Source organism: Chionomys nivalis, chromosome 4 (assembly GCF_950005125.1).
Source record: "Chionomys nivalis chromosome 4, mChiNiv1.1, whole genome shotgun sequence".
NCBI lineage: Eukaryota > Metazoa > Chordata > Mammalia > Rodentia > Cricetidae > Chionomys > Chionomys nivalis.
Genome location: NC_080089.1, coordinates 92,298,407 through 92,321,736, shown reverse-complemented (window position 1 = coordinate 92,321,736; position 23,330 = coordinate 92,298,407). Strand labels below are relative to the sequence as shown.

Here is a 23,330-nt window from a genome sequence, read left to right as displayed (position 1 = left end):
ACCCCCTTTTAATTTATAAATTCTCTAAGCAAAATGTGAACGCCATTTCAATGTAACCAGGCTTCTGGCAGACAGACTCAGTATGATGACTTTAACAGATATAACTTATAAGATTACCCTCAAGGCAATGGTACAGAAATACCTCTCTAGGGTTCATTATTATTCAGATTTGAAAATAACCAAGGCACATGTAAAGCTGGCCTGTAAATCCAAAACCTTACAACGTCTCCGAAAATTTCAGCACATAAAGCTCCTTAAGAGTGAGCCGCAAAACGACTTCTAAATATTCCTGTCAGGGATTCTCCTTATCTCCTCCTTACCAGCTCGGAACTCTCTGGGGATGGAAAGCCTGCCTCTTCTCTTTACCCAGGGGGCCGGCACAATGCAACACCTATACAAGGACACTCAGTGAATTGAGGTAAATGTTTATACAAGAGGTAAGTAAGTACATGCACAGCTAATTATAGTACTGAGCCAGGAAATTGCGATTCTTTTCATGGTGTTTATAGACACAATGTTATTAGGCAAGGTACAAATTTTGTTTAGATTACTTTTCTTGATACAGGACCTCACTGTAAAGACCAGGCTGACCCCAATTCATGGGTCTTTCCTACCTCTAGGACTACAGGTGTAAGAAGTCACACCCAGTTCAAATCTAACAAAGGCTTTGCAGATAACTGTTTCTCTGTCTGTGAAGTGGGTGTATTAATGCTGGCCTCACCCACTCAGAGTTCAGTGCAAATGAGATAAAGCGGCTCAGTACATGCGAAGGCTGAAGGCATGCATTATCATCTTAGTAGCACGAATTACACGGTAAGTCTAGGAAATGTTAGCTGGCCAGAATAAAGCTGGTAGCTTATGAAACGACAGTACGTGCCCTGGTCAGGCAGCCGAGGGTCTTTCTGCAGAAGAAACGTAAATAAATTACTCAAAGACTTGCTGATTTTTTTCTCCAAATCAGATTCATGCTGAAATTAATATTTAAAACTTTAAGTAAGCGACTGACTTCAAACATCTTTAATAAATGAAGCAATTACAAAGAGTAAAAACTTTGTGATTTTAGTCATAATGCATGACAACTGAGCTCTACACGTAAACCTCTGCATTTTCAAACTGATATGCCAATTGTGTCCGGCTTAAAACCTAAGAATAAAATGACTTTCGCCCATCTCTGCAGACCCAGCGTTAGTAACAGCATCCCTTTACACATTTGGATAGTGGGCTGGATTCTAAGGTCAGGAACTAATTTTAAACAATTCCTATACATGTTCAAGAGTTCCCAGAAGGCTCTGGGCTTCAAGTTTCCTGTAATTTATAGTTTCTTCTGTAAGCAAAGCTTCGGCTGTTGACTTTCCTACAGAAGAAGAGTGTGATTGTTTCAAGTTGTTTCTTTAACCCTGCCGAGGGGATTATAGAAGGGACAGGCAACGGGTGAAAGCACCAGGGAACAACTCAGCGATTCTCCGAGTTTGTGCTAGGTTTATCCAGAAATTGTTCCACAGGATGATGATTCAGATGCCAGGGTCGCGGAGGAGCTAGAACTGCAGAGGTCTGGAGGACTTTCTCTCACTAGCCCGCATCTCACGGTCCTCTTCATGTGCTCACACCACTTCTGACATCACCTGGGCTCGCCTGGGGTGGGGATGGGGGATGCTGTAAAGGCTTCTGGTCAGTGAGATCACTACACTGGCTAAGTCCTTGCTGCCCAGGTTCATTGCTGCCTCCCCACTTTCTCTGAGGATCTCAGATACGTCCCATCATCCTCTGCACATCATTGCGAAGGAGCATTGTAACCCAGTGTGGTGGGAGTGTGCCAAGATCTGGAGTTTCAGCTCTTGCTGCTGGGTTTGGCATGTGGTTTTCATGTTCCAGTCCTCGGGGTAATGTCAGTCTCACCGCAATCTTTTATTTCAAACCTGCTTAACCAGATTGATCTCCATTTTTCCAAGGACGGTAGTTGTTGAACTGTACTCAATCCTTGCCCCTTACAACAGGCGCAAGGCTCTGGCATCTGATGCAGATGTTCATGTGGTTAGCTGCCTGTAGCCTTAGCATCTACAGGAAGTCAAGAAACACTCACTCTCACCATGGATTACAAAATATCCAACTATTTCATAACCCTCAATTCATCCGATTTAATGTCTAGACATGCATTTTTTAAGAACACACTCAGCCAGATGAAGTACTAAAACCCAGCCAGCTATGGCCACCACTGTACGTTGATGGTCAGAATGATAAGGCTGAGTCAACAGGATTAAGTCATCAAACTATGGAGGACTAATATCACTTCCCCACTGATGGGGCAGAAGTACAGCTAGGCAGTCTGGAGCACTTCCATTCTCCCTATGTCTGTCCACAAGAAAACCAATCCCTAAAATTCTCTAGAACTGCCCAAAGGGGCATTTTATAATGATGGAAATATTCACAAACGTGTAGTCCCACACGCGGGAGAGGGAGGACAGAGGGAGTGCTATTGAGCACTCAAAAGTGGCTACTGTGATTAAGCAATGGAACTGATTTAATTTATACAGTCCGTGTGGACAACCGTGCTGTCATCCACGAAGTTGCCTAGAATTTAAAGTGCTAGGATGGCGGCTGGGAATCTAGCTCAGTTGTACAGCAAGGGTTTTGTTTGTTGAGGACCCTGAGTTTGATCCCCACCTCTGAGGGAAGTGAGTTCTATCGGGCCTGTGCTGGTTAGTCTTTGTCAAGGGGACACAAACCAGAGCCAACTAGGAGAAGGGAATCTCAGCTGAGGAGTTGCTTCCATCTGATAGGCCTATGTCACACACCCGTGGGGCATTTTCTTATTGCTAATTGATACAGGAGGGATCTATATATCTACACGTAGATATTGATATCAATATTGACAAGGCTGAGTCAACAGGATTAAGTCATCAACTATGGAGGACTAATATCATTTCCCCATTGACAGAGCAGTCAATATTCATATCTATATCTAGTTGTAGATATAGATAGAGATACAGATATGTAGATATAGATAGTGCCTTGCCCAGGTAAGTGAGATTGGGCTATATAACAAAAATAGCTGGACCAGGCGGAGGAAGCAAGCCTGTAAGCAGCACCCCTTCTCCATGATTCTGCGTAAGATCCTGCATGCAGATTTCTGCTCGAGTTCCTCAATGACGGACTGTAAAGTCTAAGATGAAATAAACCCTTTTCTCCTCAAATTGGTTATGGTCAGAGCTTTATCATGGCAACAAAAAACAAATGAAAACCAGGAAAAAGATAAACGTCCCATATGCAAGCTGCTCTTCCATGCCAGGAAGGCCAAGACAAGGAGCTAAAACATTTGGTTGGGACAACTTTTAAAACATGCATCAGACGTCCTTATTTTCCCACTGATGAAGCAGCTTCATGGAAACCATCTAGGGGTGCGATCCACCTTGCTGTGCACATCTTCAGCTGGAAAGGTTGGGGTGGGAGGGGGACGTAAAGTCTGTTGTTAGTGGAGGATGACGGTAGCTGGGGAGGCAGAGAGAGGACGAGCCCTGGGGCTTGCCAGCCAGTCTAGACACCGGGTGGGAGAAGGGTCTCACAAAGTAAGGTGGAGAAGCGTTGAAGAAAACACTAGATGTCAACCTCTGACTTCAACTTGTATATGTGTACATGTACGCCCACATACACATATATAATCATTAATATAATATAATATGTAATATTGAGTTCCAGTGGAGCTCCACTCTTGCTTTACTGCTGCAGGAGCGGAAAACTGGACGGGATCAATTGAGGTGACATTTGATCTTGATTGTCCACCTGATGGAACTTCGAGTCACAGAGAAGACACACCTCAGGGCGTGTCTATGTCTGGGACCGTGATCTGTAAGTTTATTCCCCTTTAAATAAATACCACCCTATTAATCACAATTCCAAACTGGTGTGGGATTGTTTATGACTTGCGCCTTCATCTGGCGCCCGACGTGGTAGTAGCAATTTCTCGGTTCTACTCTGCCTGCTAGAGGCAAGCAAGCGCTCTCATCTAAGAGAGGCTTCCTGACTCAGCTTTAGCTGCAAACCTTGCTGCCCTTTTAAGAGGTCCTGCTATGAAACACTTAAACGGTGTTGATGAAAAGCTGAATGCATGCTTTTCGGTTTTCAGCCGTAGCAGGAAAAAAGTTGTGCTGTTTTATTTAAAATGCTGGCTTTCTGGGCCGTCTTGCCAGGGCAAACTCTGACTGTTTGAGGCAGGAGGGCCGACTACAGAGAGAGGACTTGATTGTTGTCTGTGGACGTAATGCTGCAGTTTGCTTGTTGGCAAAGACCTTGAAACGCCAGAGAGTTGTGGTGATAAACATGGCTACAGCCGGTACCTCAGCCACGAGGCTGGAAAGCTAAGGAATGGCTGGATCCAGCCATCAAAGCCACGGCTTTCATCCTACTGATATTGCTTGGTAAATTAAAGACTCATGTGGTCAGAAAAAGAGAGATATACAGTAAAGAGAGATTCAAAGACAAAGAAAACTTTAAATGATTTGCAGTGTGTTTAAAAATATATGCAGGCTGAAAGATAAAGTTCTTAAAAGTAAAAAAAAAAAAAAACAAAAATAAGGAAGTAATTGGGTGTGGTAGCACACACCTTTAATCCCAACACTTGGGAGACAGAGGGAGAGTGACCTCTGAGACTTCAAGGTGTGGTAGCACAAGCCTTTAATCCTACTGCCTGGGAGGCAGAGACAGACAGATCTCTGTGAGTTCATGGACAGCCTGGTCTAAAGAGTTATTCCAGGACGAAGATATACAGAAAATATAAAATAAAAGTAAAAGTAAACAAAATAGAGTTAAAATAAAGCTGCACAAAGATGGAAAATACACAGAGAATCTTGATACTGTATGCTATTATGCTCTCTTTGAATTGTTTGAATGCTGAGGAAGGAGCAACAGATGCTAAAAGATATTTGTTTATAAATGCTACTGAACTAATCCAAGATAGATATTTTCAAAATACCTTGACTTTAAAATTTGAATCTAAGGACATGATGCTTTGGAAAGGAGTTTCTTCTTTTGTTTTCACAGAGGATGAGACCCTGTCGATTTTTTCTATTCCAATATGGTATGATAGACCACGCCCTCCTGAAAGGTTGCTGTGAACACCTTCAGAAAATTACTTCACTCAACTGCCGACTGAGATGACCCTGGCACACAGGTTACTCCATGAAAGATCTGAATAACAGCGCCCCCATTCAGCAGGAAGCAGTTTGGAGAGAAAAAACTGCGCCCATGTTCCCATATATTGTTTATAAATGTTCTTTTACATTTAAAGGGGGAAATGATATAGATACGAATAATTTACATTGATATAAATTTTGCTTTGTTGATATAAATTTAAGGTCAATTTTGTTATATGTATATATATTTCTGATATTGATTAAGGTATTGTGATTGTGTAGCTCATTTAAAAATGTTATGTATATAAGTTGTTAATGAATAATTATCAATAATAGTCAAGTTTGTAGTCATGTTAGATTTTCTAGATGTGCATGCATATATTTCAGATAGGCATTCATCATATCTTTCAAAGGCTAGAGAATATGGTATTTTAAATGTTTTAATAACTTAGGGTTTTCATGACAATGAGACACTCTGCTCCTGGAAGCACCAATCTACTTCAAGCAGAAGATGGGCATCGAAGAGGCACCTTATGGAGTTTGATAGCCATTTGGGCAAGAAATTGCTCTTGCCTGGACTGTTGCATAAACTGGACACAGAGAACCCACAGAGAGAGGACTACTGAACTTGCCTAAAGGTGAGATGATCTTTCGGGGTTCCTGATTCATGAAGGAGTCTGCGAGACATTCTGCAGGACACAGCAGATAGTGACTGAACTGACTTTGAAATTTCCTGCTTCATGGAAATGTGTGTTGGAAACTATGGGCCTTTAGGCCGAAGATGGATGCCCCAACGGTACAGAGAAACTTTGGGTGACTGTCAAGGCAGCGAGATGTCTCTGTCATTTCTAGAGTTTAGAAGTTGCTTATTTCTTGTTTGCTTAGGTAATATTATATCCTTCTGGAGTCTTTGGTAGAGTTGAAGAATAGATAGTTATAGTTTTCTTTAGTTATGATAAAGATAAAATAGATGTAAATATTGTAACTGTAATTCTTACTTGATAACTGTTTTGCTATATGTAATTTTGCTATGTTAGAGCCTTTCCTTTTTGTTTAAACAGAAAAAGGGGAAATGATGGAGGAAGGTCATTGGCTAATAAAGAAACTGCCTTGGCCCATCTGATAGGGCAGAATTTAGATAGGTGGAGTAAACAGAATAGAATGCTGGGAGGAAGAGGAAGTGAGCTCAGATGCAGGGCAGCTCCTCTGAGAGACAGACGCCATGCTCTCCTCTCCAGAGCAGGCACGATGAAGCTCTGACCCAGGATGGACAGGCTAGAATCTTCACGGTAAGCGCACCTTGGGGTGCTACATACATGAACAGAAATGGGCCAAGCAGTGTTTGAAAGAATACAATGCTTGTGTTGTTATTTCGGGGCATAAGCTAGCTAGGCAGCCATGAGCCGGGCTGTGGGAAGAGGCCCACAGCCCCACTACATCTATGAGGTTTTAGGTGTTTGGGTTTCTTATCAGGGGAGGGTTGTCATTTGTTTGTCTTTCAGAGAGGAGTGACTGAGGGTGGTACCATCTCCCCAGCACCTCAGATGTAAAGAGGCAGGAGGAAACAGCTGTAGGCACGACCCTGCCTTCTCTTCTTGGGGAGCCAGTGTATCTGTCCCCGCTGCCGCCATCCTATACTGACATCACACCCTGGCTTCCTCTGCTTTCCAGCTGCTCTCCAGGGAGCCTCCAGGCTCCCAATGCCAGACTGAGACTGCGGAGGTACCCAGTTGTGTTGACTGAATGGTTACTGAGTTGATTGTTTCCTTGCTTGTCTATTGTGCTGACAGGCACAGGTGGACTCCCCAAACCATATGTACAAACCAGCCTAATAGATCTGCTTTTAGCATGCAGACACATAGACACACAGACACACACACACAAACACACACTATTGGTTCCAATTATCTAGAGAACATTGTTTAATACAGCTGGCTCTGAGAAAGTCTTTCTAGAAGGCTTTGGGTAAGGCCCCAGCAGAAGTCACCCCTGTCTAGGACAGAAGCCACAAAGGAAAGGGGACAAGTTGGCATATGGGCCTCTCAACTGGTGCCACCTAACCCTGGCTGTATGTCCATCTGCCTATGAAATACTGAAGGCAAAAGATGCCCCATTCTTGTTGTTTAGAACCCTAGTCACCCCATCCTCTCCTGGACCCTTAACAGTATCCCAGCCCCCTGCACCTGTCATTCCCCCCAACACTCACTGCTCAGGGTTTCAGGTTGGCTTCAAACTCAGGATCCTCTTGGCTCGGTTTCCCCACTTCTCTCCAGACTTTGGTCTTTGTTCATCTGTCCCAGTCACACTGCCCTCCTCGATGTTCTTAAGGTCATTAAACCTCTTCTCCACCCCACCCCTGAACACTCCACACCCATTCCACCGCCCCACCCCTAGGCCCTTCTTTTTCTCTCTTTTTTTGGCAATTGCACCTCCTCTGAAGCAAAGCCCTCCCTGATCCAGAAACATCTTCCCTGGACACACACTTCTCTCATGAAAGTCCGATGCCGTCCCCAACTACACAACCAAGCATGAATTTCGTCTAGTTAGACACATGATGCCTCTTGGATCATTCTGAACTCAAAACCACTGAGTCACAATGAAAACACAACGACAATATAAAGCCAAATCATCTTACATTTGCTTCCTAGTCTTATTTCACATTTATTAACAATATCAGTATTTCAAAGCTGCTTCTGGGACGTCTCATGTGCTGTAACAACATAATGAAGTCTGTACCCATTCACTGAGATTTTACAGGTGGGCAATAATGTACCAAAAAAAGTCAAATTTTATATTATGGAGGGGTCTTCCTCCCAAATCAGTCTGCCAAACATCACTGCACCACAGGTGAAGGAGGGCTTATCAAATCAATGTCTCTATATAATTCTGTTAGGCCTCAGCTTTCCCATCTATAAAATAGGCAAAACAGCGATCAGAATGATTCTGTGGATTCTGTGAAACACTTGTTAATTACTTGGCTCATTTAAGTACTTCAAACATGATCCGGGGCTTAGCATATATGAGGCCCTGGTGAACCCTTCCGCAACATAAAATACACACACACAACAAATCACAATCGGTGGGTGTTATGTCCTGACTACATGGGCTTTTTTGAATACCAAATAACTTACCAAGAGCAACAGCAAAGTGAAGGTAGCAACAAAAGTTACAGCAGCAATGACTAGAAATATGGCTCAGCCAGCTGACTCTAAATCCGGACCTTTGCTTACATTCGTTGTGTCTATATCTGCTTTCTCGCCTTGACTTGGGCTAATACAGCCAGCGCTGACCACCATGGCATTTTATTAAGCCCTCATTAGCACTCTCCGTTCTTAGGTTGCCGTGGTGGTGGTTCCTAAGAAGGGAGAATGACGGCAGCAGGGTGGTAACTGCTGTTCTTCTCTTGAGTATAAAGAAGTCAAAACTTTGATCTTTTATTTCCCACGAGGGATTTATGCAGGCATGAACAGCATCTAGCTGTCAAAGGTCCTTACAACAGACCTCTGATTGGAAACAGCCTTAATCGTGAATTCATAAAGCTCAACCAACTCAGAAACATCTGCTTGAGGGGTTCCTTCCTTCAGCCATATCTTGAGCCAGGTCTGATCGCTATTGCAGGACACCACCGGCTTTCTTAATAAAAACCTCCCAAATGAAGTAAACGCAACATTTCACGTTCTTAGGCATCTCCCGCTAAACCCAATCCTGACACGGGGCGGGGCGGGGGGCGGGGGTTGCATCACAGTGCACTCTTTGCAGTACCCACGTCCAGAAGAACAACTTTAAAAGGAATGCTTACTGTGATTTTCCAAGTACATTTGCTATTTGGAGGGTACATTCCAGGAAAACCTTCACTGCCAATAAATCCAGACTCTCCGGTGAGAACGCCGCCACATGTGAAAACAGGTCTGGGAAAATAGAGGAGAGAACACTTAAATTGAAACACGGTCTAGCAATCTAATGTGCATTTCAGAAAGGTGTAAGAGCTGATAGGAACGAGTTAATATTGATTGGCAAAATCTTGCACGAGATAAAAAATCTGAAAGCTTGCCAGCTCTTAGAATATTGAAATCATAGCCTGATAACTCATCCAAACTCACCATTAACTTAGAGATATTCCACTCACAGAGAGTATTGTATAAAAATAGCATGATTTAACTGGAGAGAGTGGGACAGGTCACCGGTGAGGGACACTCTGGGGGAGTCGCATGGTTTAAAAGTCGTGGTAAATATAAAGTTTGTAAGTTCCTAGATTTGGAGACAGGCCTTGCTTTCTCCCCTTTTCGGAAAGTTGAGTTTCTCCGTGCGCCCCTCCCCGCGCCCAGGGAAAGGGGAAGACAGAGGCGGCTGGAGGTGACGCGGGAGTTAGCCGTCCTCTTCCCTGGATGTTAGTGAGGACTTAAAAGAGCGACTCCCTGGGTTCGCTTAGATTGGCCATACTGGGAAGTAAAGAGCAGGGAAGAGGAGGGAGCACATTCGAGCGCGAGTGTGCCCTGCACCCGCACACAGCGGGGAGGCAAGGCAAGGGAGAGGGAGCCGCGCCACGTGGTGGCCCGGGGGGGGGGGGGGGGCGCAGCGCCAGCCTTCGGTGGCGAGGTGCGGGGTCAGGGGTGCGGGAAGGGCCAGGCGGGTGTTACCTCTCTGGGGTCTGCGGCCGGGCCAGCTGCGCGGCAGCCAGCAGCAGGCAGAGTGGGATGCAGGCGCTCGCGCCCCCCATGGCCGGCAGCTCACTGCGGCATCCCGCTCGGCGCCCGCAGCCAGGTACCAAGTGCGCCGCGGCCGGCGGGAGGGCCGCTTTTGAAGGCGTTCGGGGCCGACTCCACGCCTAATTTCCCCGGGGGACGCGCCCTGGCAGTCGCGGGCGGCGGCTGAATGTCCCGTTTGTTCTCCGGCGGGAGGGGCCGCGGCCTGTCCCCCGGGGCGGCCGCGGGGGAAGGGAGCCCAGCCAGCGGTACCCAGGGCCAGCCGTGGTTCTCCGGGGTGGGGGCGGGGGGTTGCCCCCAGCTTGCTTTTAAGTAAAACGCAGCGGGCCTGCTGGGGAGCCCCCCTCCCCGTCCTTTGTCTTCTTGGAACTGCAGCCCCAAGGGACAAGTAAAGAGATCCTTCCATAGTGGACCTCCAGCTCTTATGCTTGCTTTAAATACACACGCGCTAGAACCTGTGTTCACGGGACTGTAACAATGACTAGAGAGATAGTTTTGTGGGTAGATTTCCACATGCGTTTCCAAGTAAGAGATTTGTGAGTGAATTGTCATTAAATGTCAGATCCTCTCATCTCACCACCCACGTTAGCTTCTGAAAATGGTGTTTCTCTTCGGGCATGTCTGTTATTTGAAGAGTTACCCCAACGGCTGGAAAAGGAAACTTTATTGATGAGTTAAAATATTTACACACTTTGGACGAGGGCAGTTCTAGCCTTGTGCCACCGAGGCTTTACTGAATGACAGAAAAATGTCTTACCTTTACTGTGGCACGTCACCAGAGAGCCATAAAAGACCAAGAGCAGCAGAATTGACTCGTCACCCATGGGAGATATAACTTAACTGTGAGACTTCCTCAGTGTTGCTCCTTTTAAATTACTTTTTTCTTGGTAAGGAAAAAAAAATTAAGGCAATGCTTTTTTATGACTCCAGTTCTGAGGCTGAAGAAACAGCTCAGAGGTTAAGAGTGCTTGCCATTCTTTCAGAGGACTCGAGTTCGGTTCCCAGAATCCATGTTAGGCAGCTCAGTTAGACACTTCAGTTCTTTGGGATTTAATGCCCTCTTCTGGTTTCTATGGGTGCGAGCACACCACACACACACACACACACACACACACACACACACACTAATATTTTTAAAAGACTTAATTGCTAATAATGAGTTTGTAATGTTAAGAACTTAACACTCTGGCAAGCAAAGACTACAGGCTGAAAGTTGGAAGCCCTCTTCAGAGTTTAGATTGCATCAGTATTTTAAATAATTTAAAATATCTATTTTACATGTTTGGGTGGTTTGCCTGCATGTATGTCTGAGCACCGTTTGTGTGTAGTATTCACGGAGGCTAGAAAAGGATATCAGATCCCCTAGAACTGGCCAGTTGTGAGCTACCATGTGGGTGCTAGGGATTGAACCCTGGTCCTCTGGAAGGGTTGCTGGGACTCTTAATCGCTGAACCATCTCTCCAGCCCCTTCCTGCCTTATCACTGCTCTTTGTTTGTTTGCTTGTTTTGTTTTTGTTTTAAAGCAAGGGGAAAAAAAACTTTACCAGGAATTACAAGTTTAAAAAAATTCCCTAAATGTACCACACCCTGTATGACATTTTTTGTAAAAGGAATTACAGAATTTGGCAGCTTACATTATATTCTGGAACTTACACCCTCAACTTAGTAAAAACTTCTTTAAAAGAGCCAAGAAGAAATTAATTTGTTTATTTGATACACAGTCTCAGAATAAGCTACCAGAAAGTCAAGACCTTGTAGATGATGGTTTATTAAAAAATCATAGTTTGGGGATCTAAAGTGAAACTTCATTTTCTAGTAATGGTTTAGAGTTTTCATGCCTGAAACTATTCTATTTGTAGGATTTTAAAAAAATAAAAATAAAATAAATAAGTGTTAACCATGTATAAATTGAAAACTGCTTGAGCACAAATATACAGAATTATTTTCTCTTCTTAATTTATCGGATAATGGCTGTGTTTGTATTCTCACTAAGAAGTAAAAGGTTCTAACATGGATCATTCTGTTGTTGACACTCACAAAAAAGATCTTACCATGTGATTTTAAAAGTTTATTAAGAACCATGTTATTTGCTCTTAAAAACACATATTTGACCTGGAACTACAGTTCTATCCAAAATTATAAACCTTAAATGTCCTGAGATGTTTAATGTGTTAAATTAGAGACAGACTCAAGGGACCTCTGAAGGTGTGTGTACACTTCACATGTGTGAGGTCAGTTTCTGGATGCAATTAGGGCAAGAAGGGACAGAAGCAGAGGGAGCTGTTGAGATCATCTGAAGGATGGCAGAGTGAGGGGTCAGGGCTTCTCTTCACACAAGTGTGTGATACCCTTTCTGATGTTGCCTGGTAGCACAAAGAAGTCATCGGAACATGTACAAAACCACCAGTGAACTGACCTCTTGTAAAGTTAGCATGCATTGTGCGGAATATTAGCATCTAGTGTTTGCTGCTTTATCTCTGGTTGATTCATCAACCTTGCAAACATCTAAAATGCATCATAAATTCCACCAATCACTTACAGGTTGGCATCAGTCCTATAAAAGATGGGCTGTTAGCTGGGAGTGTAACCAAATAGACCTTTCCTCCTCGAAACTGATTTGATCATGGGGTTTATCATAGCAACAGGATACCTGGTGTCTTAGTGTTCTTTCACTGTGAAGAGACACCATGACCACAGCAACTCTTATAAAGGAAAACATTTAGTTTGGGTGGCTTACAGTTTCAGAGATTCTGTCCATTATCATCATGGTGAGACACATCGGTGTGCAGGCAGACATGGTCCTGGAGAGGCAGCTGAGAGTTCCACATCTTGTGCAGGCAACAGGACGTGTTCTGAGATACCGGGTGTGCCTTGAGCACATATGAGACCTCAAAGCCCATCCCCACGGTGACACGCTTCCTCCAGCAAAGTCACCCCTCCTAACAGTGCCACTCCCTTTGGTGGGCATTTTCTTTCAAACCACCACACTGGCTTCCTCTGGTTATCTTGAAAGGTGCCTCAAAACCAGTCCAGCAAGGGTTTTAGATTAGGCAGAGAGGAGGCCATGAGAGTTTCCGGACTCTCCCTTCTCACTGTTCCGAGCTGAACCTGGAGGCGCTCAGGTGGGCTCTGTGCTCCTACTGTACTTCATTGGTCTTCTGACTTTTAAGTCCATAATGTGAGGAAGAAAACAGGACTGGGAAGCTATCCGTGTGGGCATTCTTTGTACAGCCTAAGCTAATGATAATGCAGCATTCTTGATGTTTCCATAATATTTTTAATTTGCTAGAGCTATGAAAGTTAGGATTCATTATGTTCTTTCTGGGAAAATATAACAGTGTAAAACTTTGAAACCAATGCTACAGCGCTCAAAATATCTTTCTTGGATTCAGCTTTTTCTCTCCCCATTTAGGTCTCGCTGCTGTCATTGCTACTGTTATTCTGATGCTGGGGACTGAACGTAAAACCTGATGCCTGCTAGTCAAGTGCTCTACACTGAGCAGCAAATCAGACCCTGAATTTGTCCTGAGAAATAATAATATCAACATGTAAGATTTCTGTTACCCGTGACACTAGATACTCTATGTTCTTTCAACTTTACAATTAAAAGTTCACTTAAAAATGTGGTTACCAGCCAGGGTCATTTTCTTTATTTCTTCTTCAATTCTAATTCTCTTGTCCTAATTGACTATAATTTCTTAGCTCTAATTTTCTGTACCAATTCTAACATTCTTATTTCTTCCACATTCTTATTCCTCTAAATTTATATCTTCTACATTCCTTTTCCCCAACTATTACAAAATCCCAAGCGTATATACATACATCCATTAGCAACTTGTCAGGAATCAAAAAGGTTCCAAGGTTCTATCTCAGGAACACAGGCATTCATTGAAGATATAGAAAAAAATTATCAGCCAACTACAGCTGCAGCTGTGAGGAGGTTCCAGCCATCCCTTAAAGGGGCTGCCACAGGTTAAAAAGGGAGAAAACTAAACCGTTGAGAGTGCTAAGGAAAATATGAGGAGTACATTATTATTTTATATTTCTTAAGTGCGATTAATAATATCTAGACATGGTTAGAAAATTAATAGCCTTTTTTTATTGTCTGAATCTCAGGATCTAAACAAAAGCAGCTTGCTGAATCTAAAATCTTTGCTCAAAAACTGGCACAAAGTGTTAATTGCTTTTTTTTGAGTCAAAGTAGGGAGGTGGTGATTAAGGAAACTTGGACAATATCAGTGCTTCAATATCTCTTGAAGGACTGTGATAGAACAAAGACAGACACCTCAATATCGCCCTAGTTCACCATAAATCCTCTGAAGGGCTTAGATCCTGCAGGGTCAAACACCTGCGCCTTCATAAGTAAAATCTGTGGCAGTTCCGTCTGTGACCTGTTCAGAAGGACCCATGTCTGGCCAAGTTGCTCTATCAGTGAGGCTATGATAGAGAACAGGTTTCTGAGTTTCCGACCACAATGTAGAGAACGTAGTCATCTTCCTGACCACCCACAGATATATATGCCCATAAGAGTGAGATGTAACCATGAGATTACATATACACACTACATGAAAATGCATGGTAGAGGGGCGATGTCATTGCTCTTATGGCACAAGTGAAATTACAGATGGAAGCAGCAGTTTTCAGAGGTGGTGGCTCTGCTGGCCTGCTGGGCAGGGCCCCTCCACCTGAGAACAATTTCTCTGGCGGGCTGACATCTGAATTATCAAATGCTGTAAGCTGCACTTGCGTCATGGTCAATGATCGCTCGCGACAAATGCGACAAATGCTCCCAACAGCAAACTTTCCTTTACCCTCCCAATACTCCTCCCAAAATCAGGTGTTACAGAGGGACCACACGGCAACATTTCACTTGCTTTGCTTTTCCTTTTTTTTTTTTAACGTTTATTTCTTTATTTTTCTTTTTCTCCCCTTTGTTGAAAACAGTTTTTCTCATACAATATATCCTGATTAGAGTTTCCTGTCCCTCTAGTCCTCCCAGTTCTTCCCCCACCTTCCCTCCCCTCTGGATCCACTCCCTTTGGGTCTCTCATTAGAAAAGAACAGGCTTCTAAGAAATAGCAACCGAACATATCAAAATAAAAGACAATAAGATTAACTTGCTTCTGTTTTCAAGTCTGTGGGGTAAGAGTGTCTGCTGTCATTTTACAGACGGAGATTCTGAGGTCCAAAGCACTAAGCCGTTAATTCATGTAAATGAAAAGCTGGGATTGGAACCCGGACTGACTGAAAAATCAAGCTTTTAATCAGTACTGTAAGCTAACTCTTCATGACCTCTATCAGGATGCAAAATGCACATGGAGGCGGTGGGTGTAAATGGACTTGCAGATGCTGTTTGCCTTCCCAGAATCTCTTCTGCAAGAAGCCACCCCTCCTTGTGATTTGTGGTTCTGGGAACACTAAGCCCATTCACTATTCCTCAGGCACCCAGGTGGGGAATGTGACCAAGAGCTGAATGAGAGCGCTCACTCAAGGTTTTAATTATCTATTTTTGTCTTCTCTTTAATCCCCTGGAAGTAGCGTGTAAGCAAACATTTCCAAGACCGAACCTGAGGTCAGTGTTGCAGAACAACAGACCACATAAGGCTTCCTTATGGAGCTAGAGTCCCAAGAATTACAAAGACTCCTGAAAACTCAATAGTTCTACCATGTAGTACTGAGAAGTCATGAATGGAAGATATAAGGATAATCAAAACACTACTCAAATTATGCTAGCTGGTTATGGTTGCTCATGCCTGCAATCCCAGCATTCAGGAGGCAGAGGAAGTTGGATCACAGTTCAAGGCAAGCTTGGACTCCATCAAACCAAAGCCTAGAGATATAGCTCAGTGATATAATGGTTGGATGTGCAAGGCCCTGGGTTTGCAAATAATAATAACAACAACAATAATAAAAGAAACCAATTATATAGACCATGAGTGGCAATAAGAAGTATGAAGTATAGAAAACAATTAGGACCACTAAATCATACCAAAATACCTCTAAATTGTCTCATTGTTTTGACTTGTAGAGGCAGATTTTTGGCTGTAAGAGGGATTAGCATCAGCTGCCCGTAACACAGATCTTATTGTACAGGTGTACTTACCACCTGGGAATAGCCTCGTCCTGTAAATGTACAGTCATGAGTACATTTTGTATCTGACTAGCCTGACTGTCTCACTGGGCTCAGTATTACTCATAACCTTGACTCATAGCAAGCTAGCATTTGTCTGCAAGAAAGGCAATGCCATAGGTCCACCCAAGGTAAGGATAAGGACAGCAAAGATGAGCCACCAAGCTGGCTGGTGAGAAGAAGCCATGAGTCTAGAACAAGACATACTCAGAGTAGCAGGGGCCATTATCCCGGATTCCCTCTCTCTCTCAGACGTTCCTCCTCACTCACTGGTTCTAGAAGGTTGGTGCAGATCACACCAAGGAATGAAATCAAATTGGCTTTTCAGCTTTGTTGGTGGGGGCAGTGTCTTAAGTAACAATATCCTTAGTGTAAAGGAAGTAACCTCTGTCTTAGGGTTTCTATTGCTGGGAAGAGACACCATGACCACAGCAACTCTTATATATAAAGGAGATCATTTAATTGAGGTGATAGCTCATAGTTTCAGAGGTTTAGTTTATTATCCTCATGGCAGGGAGCATGACTGGGAGTATGGCTTCGTGCTGCTAGACATGGTGCTGGAGCTGAGAGTTCTAATCTTGATTGGCAGACAACAGGAAGTGGTTTGTTTTACTGGGTGTGACTTGAACATATATGAGACCTTAAAGCCCGCCTCCACAGTGACACACTTCCTCTAATAAGGCCACACCTACTCCAACAACCACCATACCTCCTAACAGTGCCACTCCCTTCAGGGCCATTTTCTTTCAAACCAGCACATCTGTTCATTACGTAAAATCTGGAAATTAAAAAGAAAGGAAGGGAGAAAGAAAGAAAGAAAGAAGGATAGAGAGAGAGAGAGAGAGAGAGAGAGAGAGAGGACACTACTGCCACATTGGCCCATTTACTCCATCCTCTCTAACCTGCTATTTGGAGAACCTCTTTGTCCTCAAGGGCACAGTAGGCAATTAGAGAATCTGGCCAATTCACAAGGAAAACCATAGCATTCATTGCTTACTGAACACCTGGAGTGAAAGAGCCATTTGAGCCTGGATTGTTATTACATCGAAAGATTGTTTTAGTGCTACCATTTATGAAAAAGTAGGATCACATGAAAGGTATTATCCAAATAAATGTTCTATAGAGACAAAGGGACTGGAGGTAAGAGACTGAATAACTAAGGGCTGCTTTCTAATTTAGAACTTGAGAGAAAATCCCTAGAGTTTACAAACATGTGTACTTACATATATTCACATATAAAATTACACTTATGAATAGAGTCACAAATCCACAATATCAATAAAACTGGCTTAAAGCCTAAGTCAACTCCTTTGCTCTGAGAATTCTAAAAATATTTTACAGACTTGTGAAAGCTGGTGAAATAATCCCAACAAAAAACTTCATTTTTCCTGTGAAAGGAGAACTCTGGACACACATTTTTGCTAAGATAATTGCAGAAGAAGATACACGAGAGGAGAGCATCATTCTCAACACGGGAACACATTATGCCATGTCAACACACTCGAACATTAGCATAAACTTATCATGAGCATTAAATGGTTGTTTGTTTTTAACCCCAGTGCTAGCCTTGCCTGTTTGACTGAACTTAATCAGAACATACTTCATGTTTGGCTCTTTTTCTTCCTCTCAGGGATATTAGGATTGATGCTTCTGAGCTTGGGAATGCTGGCCAGACACTAGCAACAGCAATCTCCTGACCTCCTGCCCTCGGCTAACCGCACCAATGGGAAGTGCCCTCAGCAGACACACCGCCTCTGTGCCTGGAGCTGGCATTGGTTGGCAGTGTTTCCATGCGGTGTCTAGACACTTTGTTGTTGTTGCTATTATTGCTGGCTCACTTTCCTTTTATTTTTGTGGCATATTTAGGTCTTATTTGTAAGTATTAAATATTTTGTGAAAAATATTAGGCATATAAATGCATATTTTGTGTTTTATGTCCTGAACATTTCATTCATGCCTACATAGATAGAGATGTACATGTCTCTGTACATGTTTGTCTTCCAGACAGTGCTAGAAACACACACTTTGGGATGCTCCTTTTCTAAATTTCAAATCAAGGCTGCTCATCTGCCTGCAGATTTTCTATTCAAATTGTTTTTTTTAACATTTACTAACACTTTATTAGATTTTAGTTCAGGCTAATCCAAATCTTCTTTTTTCATTCCTTCTCTCCTTTCCTCTGTCCCCCAATCTCTCTCTCTCTCTCTCCCTCCCTTTCTCCTTCCCTCTCTCCTCCCTCTCTCCCTTCCTTCTGTTTTTCCTGTTATTAGGAGCCTGCTCAATACCAAATGCAACAGCAGGTCCTGGAGATCCAGCATGCGCAGCAGAGTCTGGTCCCCACACTCCTTGTTGAGAATGCCTCTAAGCCTGTTTTTTAGGACCTGAGGAGATGGTGCAGTCAGTAACACGCTGGCCTCTCAAGAATGAGGACCTGAGTTTAAACCCCAGCACCCATGTAAAGAGCCAGACATAATAGCACACACAGGAAGGGCCCTGAACTCAATGGCTCACCAGTTCAGCCTAACTGACACACTCCAGGCCAATGAGAAACCCAGTCTCAACAAAGGAGGTAAAGGACATTCCTGAGGAAGAGACCCAAGTCCTCCTTTGGCCTCTATAAATACTTTCATCATTGCTGCCTCCTACTTTTAAAAGAGGGATTTAATGTTTGAAGAGTCTCATTCATTTTGTAATGTGTGGGTTTGGTCCTCTGAGTAGCAAACACCAAGACAGAATTAGACTTGCAAAATAATGCCTCTAAGAGAGCCTTGATATGGGATTCTCCTCTGTATGCTGGGAATATCATAAATGAATGAAGAAACTGCTTTGGCCTAAAGCAAGGCAGAACTTAGCTAGGCAGGGAAAATGAAACTGAATGCGGGAGAAAGAAGGTGGAGTCAGTGAGAAGCCATGTAGCCCCGTCAGAGACAGACGCCTGAACTTTACCCAGTAAGCCACAGCCTCGTGGCGATACACAGATTAATGGAGATGGGTTAGTTTAAGATATGGGTTAGCCAGAAATACGCTTAAGCTATTGGCCAAACAGTATTGTAACTAATATGGTTTCTGTGTGACTATTTCGGGGCTGAGCAGCTGAGAATAAACAAGTGACCTCCTACTACAGAGCCTGAGACTACGAGAAATCTGACCTCAGCTTGGAGTCAGAGGAACGAAGGGAAGCAGAACTCCAGACTCTACTGCAGCCTAAGGAATAGCTTGGCCCCAGCAGTGAAGAACTTTAGCAAGAAGATGGCCCAGTGACAGGGAGGCTGTGAAGGGTACTGCTGATCGCAGATAGAAAGCAGACTAGGTGAGGGTGAGTTTAGCATTGGCATGCCTGAAGTTGTAGATCCCGGTGTGTGGTGGGCAGGGCTGCCAGCCAATGACAGCCCTTACAGAAGATTTGTTTTTCTTGAAAGGAGACCTATGGGATTCACTGCCTGGATGCTAGAGTTTTATCCTAACAGGCAACTTTGCTTTCCTTGCCTTGGGATAGGTGGGGGTGGAGAAAATGGGGCAGTACTACACTGCAGCCCTGAGGACTGCAGGTATCAGTGTCCCAGGTCTCCCTCCCACCATCTATGCTCTCTGTCTCACTAGGCTTGTAGGGAGGGCTGGTGGGGGTGGGGCTCATCTCAGGTGCCTGGGAAGTCAGCTCCCTGTCCACTTTTGTCCTATAGTAGTCACCTACCAGGAGTCACACACAGAAGACACCTTTATCACTTGCCTCCTCCAGCTACTCAGGTTGTGTCCTCCTTGAGTCTCAAATCTAGGGACAACCGTGGATTACCTTCCTTATTTTTAAAAAAGTAAGAGATAAACACCCAGTCTTCACTACACTATCAGTAAAAGTCTCTCAAGTTGTAATAGAAAAAAGAGAGACTATTCTCTTTAACATGTCTGGTGACAGGACCCTAGACTCGGTGGCTTTTACACAGCAAACATTTGTTTCTCAAGCTCTAGACTCTGGGAAGTTTGGATTGAGGTTCTCGTAGTATGCGGATGCCAACTGATTCTCATGGGTGCCGCTTTCCCACAGTGTCTTTGCTTGGTAGAGGGAGCAAAGCAATTGACCTGATCTTGTAGATCAGGCACTAATTCCAGTCCCGAGCTCTATTGCCCCATTACCCCCAAAAGGACCCATCCCCCTAAGCCCAGCCCCTGCAGAGGTTGGTGTTTTCACTTCTAAATTTTGAGGGGGACACAAACATGGAGATTATATGACCACACAAGAAAAACAAACTTGAAAACTACAAGACCGTGTGACTAGTTCCAGAATGATTATAAGTGACCCACATATGACTGAACCCATCCTCAGGTTACCCTCTTGTCAAAGAATTCTAGCAAGTTTGAAAACACCTTGAATATCTCCATCAGCGGCATAATAGACAAATAACTCTACTTTCAACATTATTACTGCCAAGAGAATTTGGAAATTAAGAAAAATTAACTATTTAAGGCAAAACAGCAAGCAAATAAAACAAACTGTTAAGAATGCAAGTAGGGAGTACCTGAATATCTGGTAGCTGGTGGGCAATGAAGCCTATGGGCACTCCTACTCCCAGGGAGATTCTAGTGAGGTATAGTGTAGGCAGGAGTTTCTGTCCTGTGAGCCACTCCTAAGTAATGACACAGAGGCTTAATATGATTTATAAATAACTCAAGCTAGTTACTATTTATTTATTTATTTATTTATTATGTATACAATATTCTGTCTGTGTGTATGCCTGCAGGCCAGAAGAGGGCACCAGACCCCATTACAGATGGTTGTGAGCCACCATGTGGTTGCTGGGAATTGAACTCAGGACCTTTGGAAGAGCAGGCAATGCTCTTAACCTCTGAGCCATCTCTCCAGGTCCACTAGCTAACTCTTACATTTTAAATTAACCCATATTTCTTATCTACATTTTGCCATGTGGCTTGGTACCTTTTCTTAGAACCGCATGCCCATCTTGCTGTGTCTGCTCACGATTCCTCTGACTCTACCCTTCTTCCTGGCATCCTCCTAGTCTGACCCTCCTGACCATTCTCTTCCTGCCCAGACAGAGGCCAGTCACTTCTTTATTAACCAATGAAGTTAATTCTATACACTATACACTATATTCACAGTGTATAAAGGATCATTCCACAGCAGTATAGCAGTGTAACAGAGACTGGGTTTGGGAAACATGGGCATGGAGAGGGGAGAAGTCAGTGGCAGAGAAGAAGGGAGAAGGAACACACCCTAGCTGATGCCTTTCAAGATGTCAGGTGTTTACTGGCTCCCTCCAGAAACTAAGATAAGCTTCACAATTGTGGGAATGAAGAGGAAACCTTCTGGGGCACTGCTTATGGGCACAATGGACAGAAACGGGTCCTTTTGGAGCATTTAAGTGATGCTAGTCACTTAGAGCATGTAGTGTTGAACTGCTTCAGAGTCCTGGCCACAGCAGATATAATGTTGACCCGGAGGTTGACTGTCAACTCTTTCTCAAAAGAACAGTTCCCAGATTCAATCTGGCTGAATGTCTCTGGGTATTGCTCAACTGTGGGGCTCCCAGGATTGGGAACAGGAAATCCTGCACTGATTTTTGTAGTAACTGTTGTCAATTCTGCTTTCAGATAGGGAGCTCCATGGGCACATGGCTGAACTGAATGTCACTAAATCTCTTTGTCCCCTTCCCAATGTGGTCATATTGGATAAATCTCCACTTTCTGTTTTTACTGTTGATTTGGATGTTTTAATTGACTTATTGAGTACAGGTGGTTGAACTTTATTTCTTGGGGTACAGACTGGTACCCTAGGTTCAGCAATAGTCATCTCTAGGGGAAAAAAAACTGAAGAAGTCAATGAAGTTGATGAGTAGCTTTCCAGTATTTTCTACATTTTTACTCTTCAACTGAATTTGTTTATTAAAGGCAATTTTTCTCTTCATTAACATGAGAAACTGTGTGGTAGAGTACACATGACCACTGGTAGAACAAGATTACATTAATAGATGTAGAAAGAAAAAATGTAATAGTCAGATGATTTTCTAAGATTATTCTCAAGACCATCTTTGTAAATAGACCTGATTAAGTGCTGTGTCTTGATGTCCTTATCATGTTGACATTTCCTGTTTCCCAAATCAGAAGGTAGCCAACTCCAAGCCTTGGGCTAGTCCTTAAAAATAACAAGAACATGATCTTATTACCTCTTCAATGGGATAATAAAACCACAACTCCTGGTTATATCTTAAGGCTAGAATAAAGATTACCTGAAGAAAGACTAAAATTGGACTATGTCATCTTATGTTCAACTCCACGCTGCTTGTCTGATACCTGAAACTTAACAGAGAAATGATACAAACGCTTATAAGGAAAACTAAAGTGAATTGGCTTTCATAACTTAAAGACGAATCTTGGTTTCATGTTGGAGACCAGCTTGGACAAAAATACCACTTACCAGGGTAGGGGTATGGGGATTAGAAAAATAGCAAAGAGAATGAAGATGCAAGTTAAAATAATAAAACAGAAAACATAGGATAGTACTGGAAGGGAGTTCCAGTAAATATTAAAATTCCTGCATTTAATTTTCCATACACTTTTATATCCCAATACAACAGGGGGAAGAAGACAAAAGACTGATTTAACACGATACAAAGACAACTATAAGAGTTACTTGCTTCAATATTTTGAGCCATCAAGCCATTAATCCATGAGAAAAACATTCTGTTGTTTAGGCAGTGAACCCATCCTAGACCAAGAATCCTAAAGGCAGCCACTTCCAAGGTCAAACCTCCTATTTCAAAAGAAGGAGCAAAAGTATGCTTGAATATGCTGACCATCGGTCAGGATGGAGTGGATCTACCTGTATGGGCCATCTTAATGTCAAAAAGACCAAGTAACTGCACCCTAGGTCAGGATGTGTAGCCACACTTGCTGTCAACAACTTTGAACAAGTTAAAACTCTCTGGCCTTCAGGCTCACATTTTTGGGCCTCCACAGTTCCAATGATGTCACTGGACCCTAGCCAGTCACCTTTGTTTCTTCCCAGTTGGTTCAATTGCAAGTTATTGCTCCACCAATTCACAAGATGCTTGCAGCAGTAGCAGACTTCAAGTCTATTGGATAAGAAGTAGTTATTGGGAGACCGCCCCCCCCCCCCCCCCGAGGCTAGCAGCAGGTGGTATCATAGAGCCTGGAAATCCTCTTCCCCCAGACTGTGAGAAAGCAATGATGTGTCCTGTGGAATGCTGAACTTAACTGAGTATGTAAGAGGATATCACTGGTGGAACTGAGTATTTGGCCAAAGTTTGGAACCTAACGTAAAAAACACTCAGTAGCTCTTCAGGTTGTATTGGGTGACTTGACTGTCTGGTGGGCAAGAATTTAATTCTAGATGGAATTAAA

At 43.4% G+C, this 23,330-nt stretch overlaps 1 protein-coding gene across 1 annotated transcript in view; it reads right to left on the bottom strand.

Moving 5' to 3' along the window:
- The window catches only part of Pcolce2 (procollagen C-endopeptidase enhancer 2), a 57,151-nt gene extending 47,151 nt beyond the window's left edge, over positions 1-10,000 (bottom strand). The window contains exons 1-2 of the mRNA XM_057767559.1: positions 9,764-10,000; positions 8,926-9,034 (exon numbers count right to left, since the gene is read on the bottom strand). Coding sequence (XP_057623542.1) covers positions 8,926-9,034; positions 9,764-9,843 — 189 coding nt within the window. The 5' untranslated portion in view covers positions 9,844-10,000. The remainder of the gene's footprint in view (positions 1-8,925; positions 9,035-9,763) is intronic.
- Between the last annotated feature and the right edge of the window lie 13,330 nt (positions 10,001-23,330).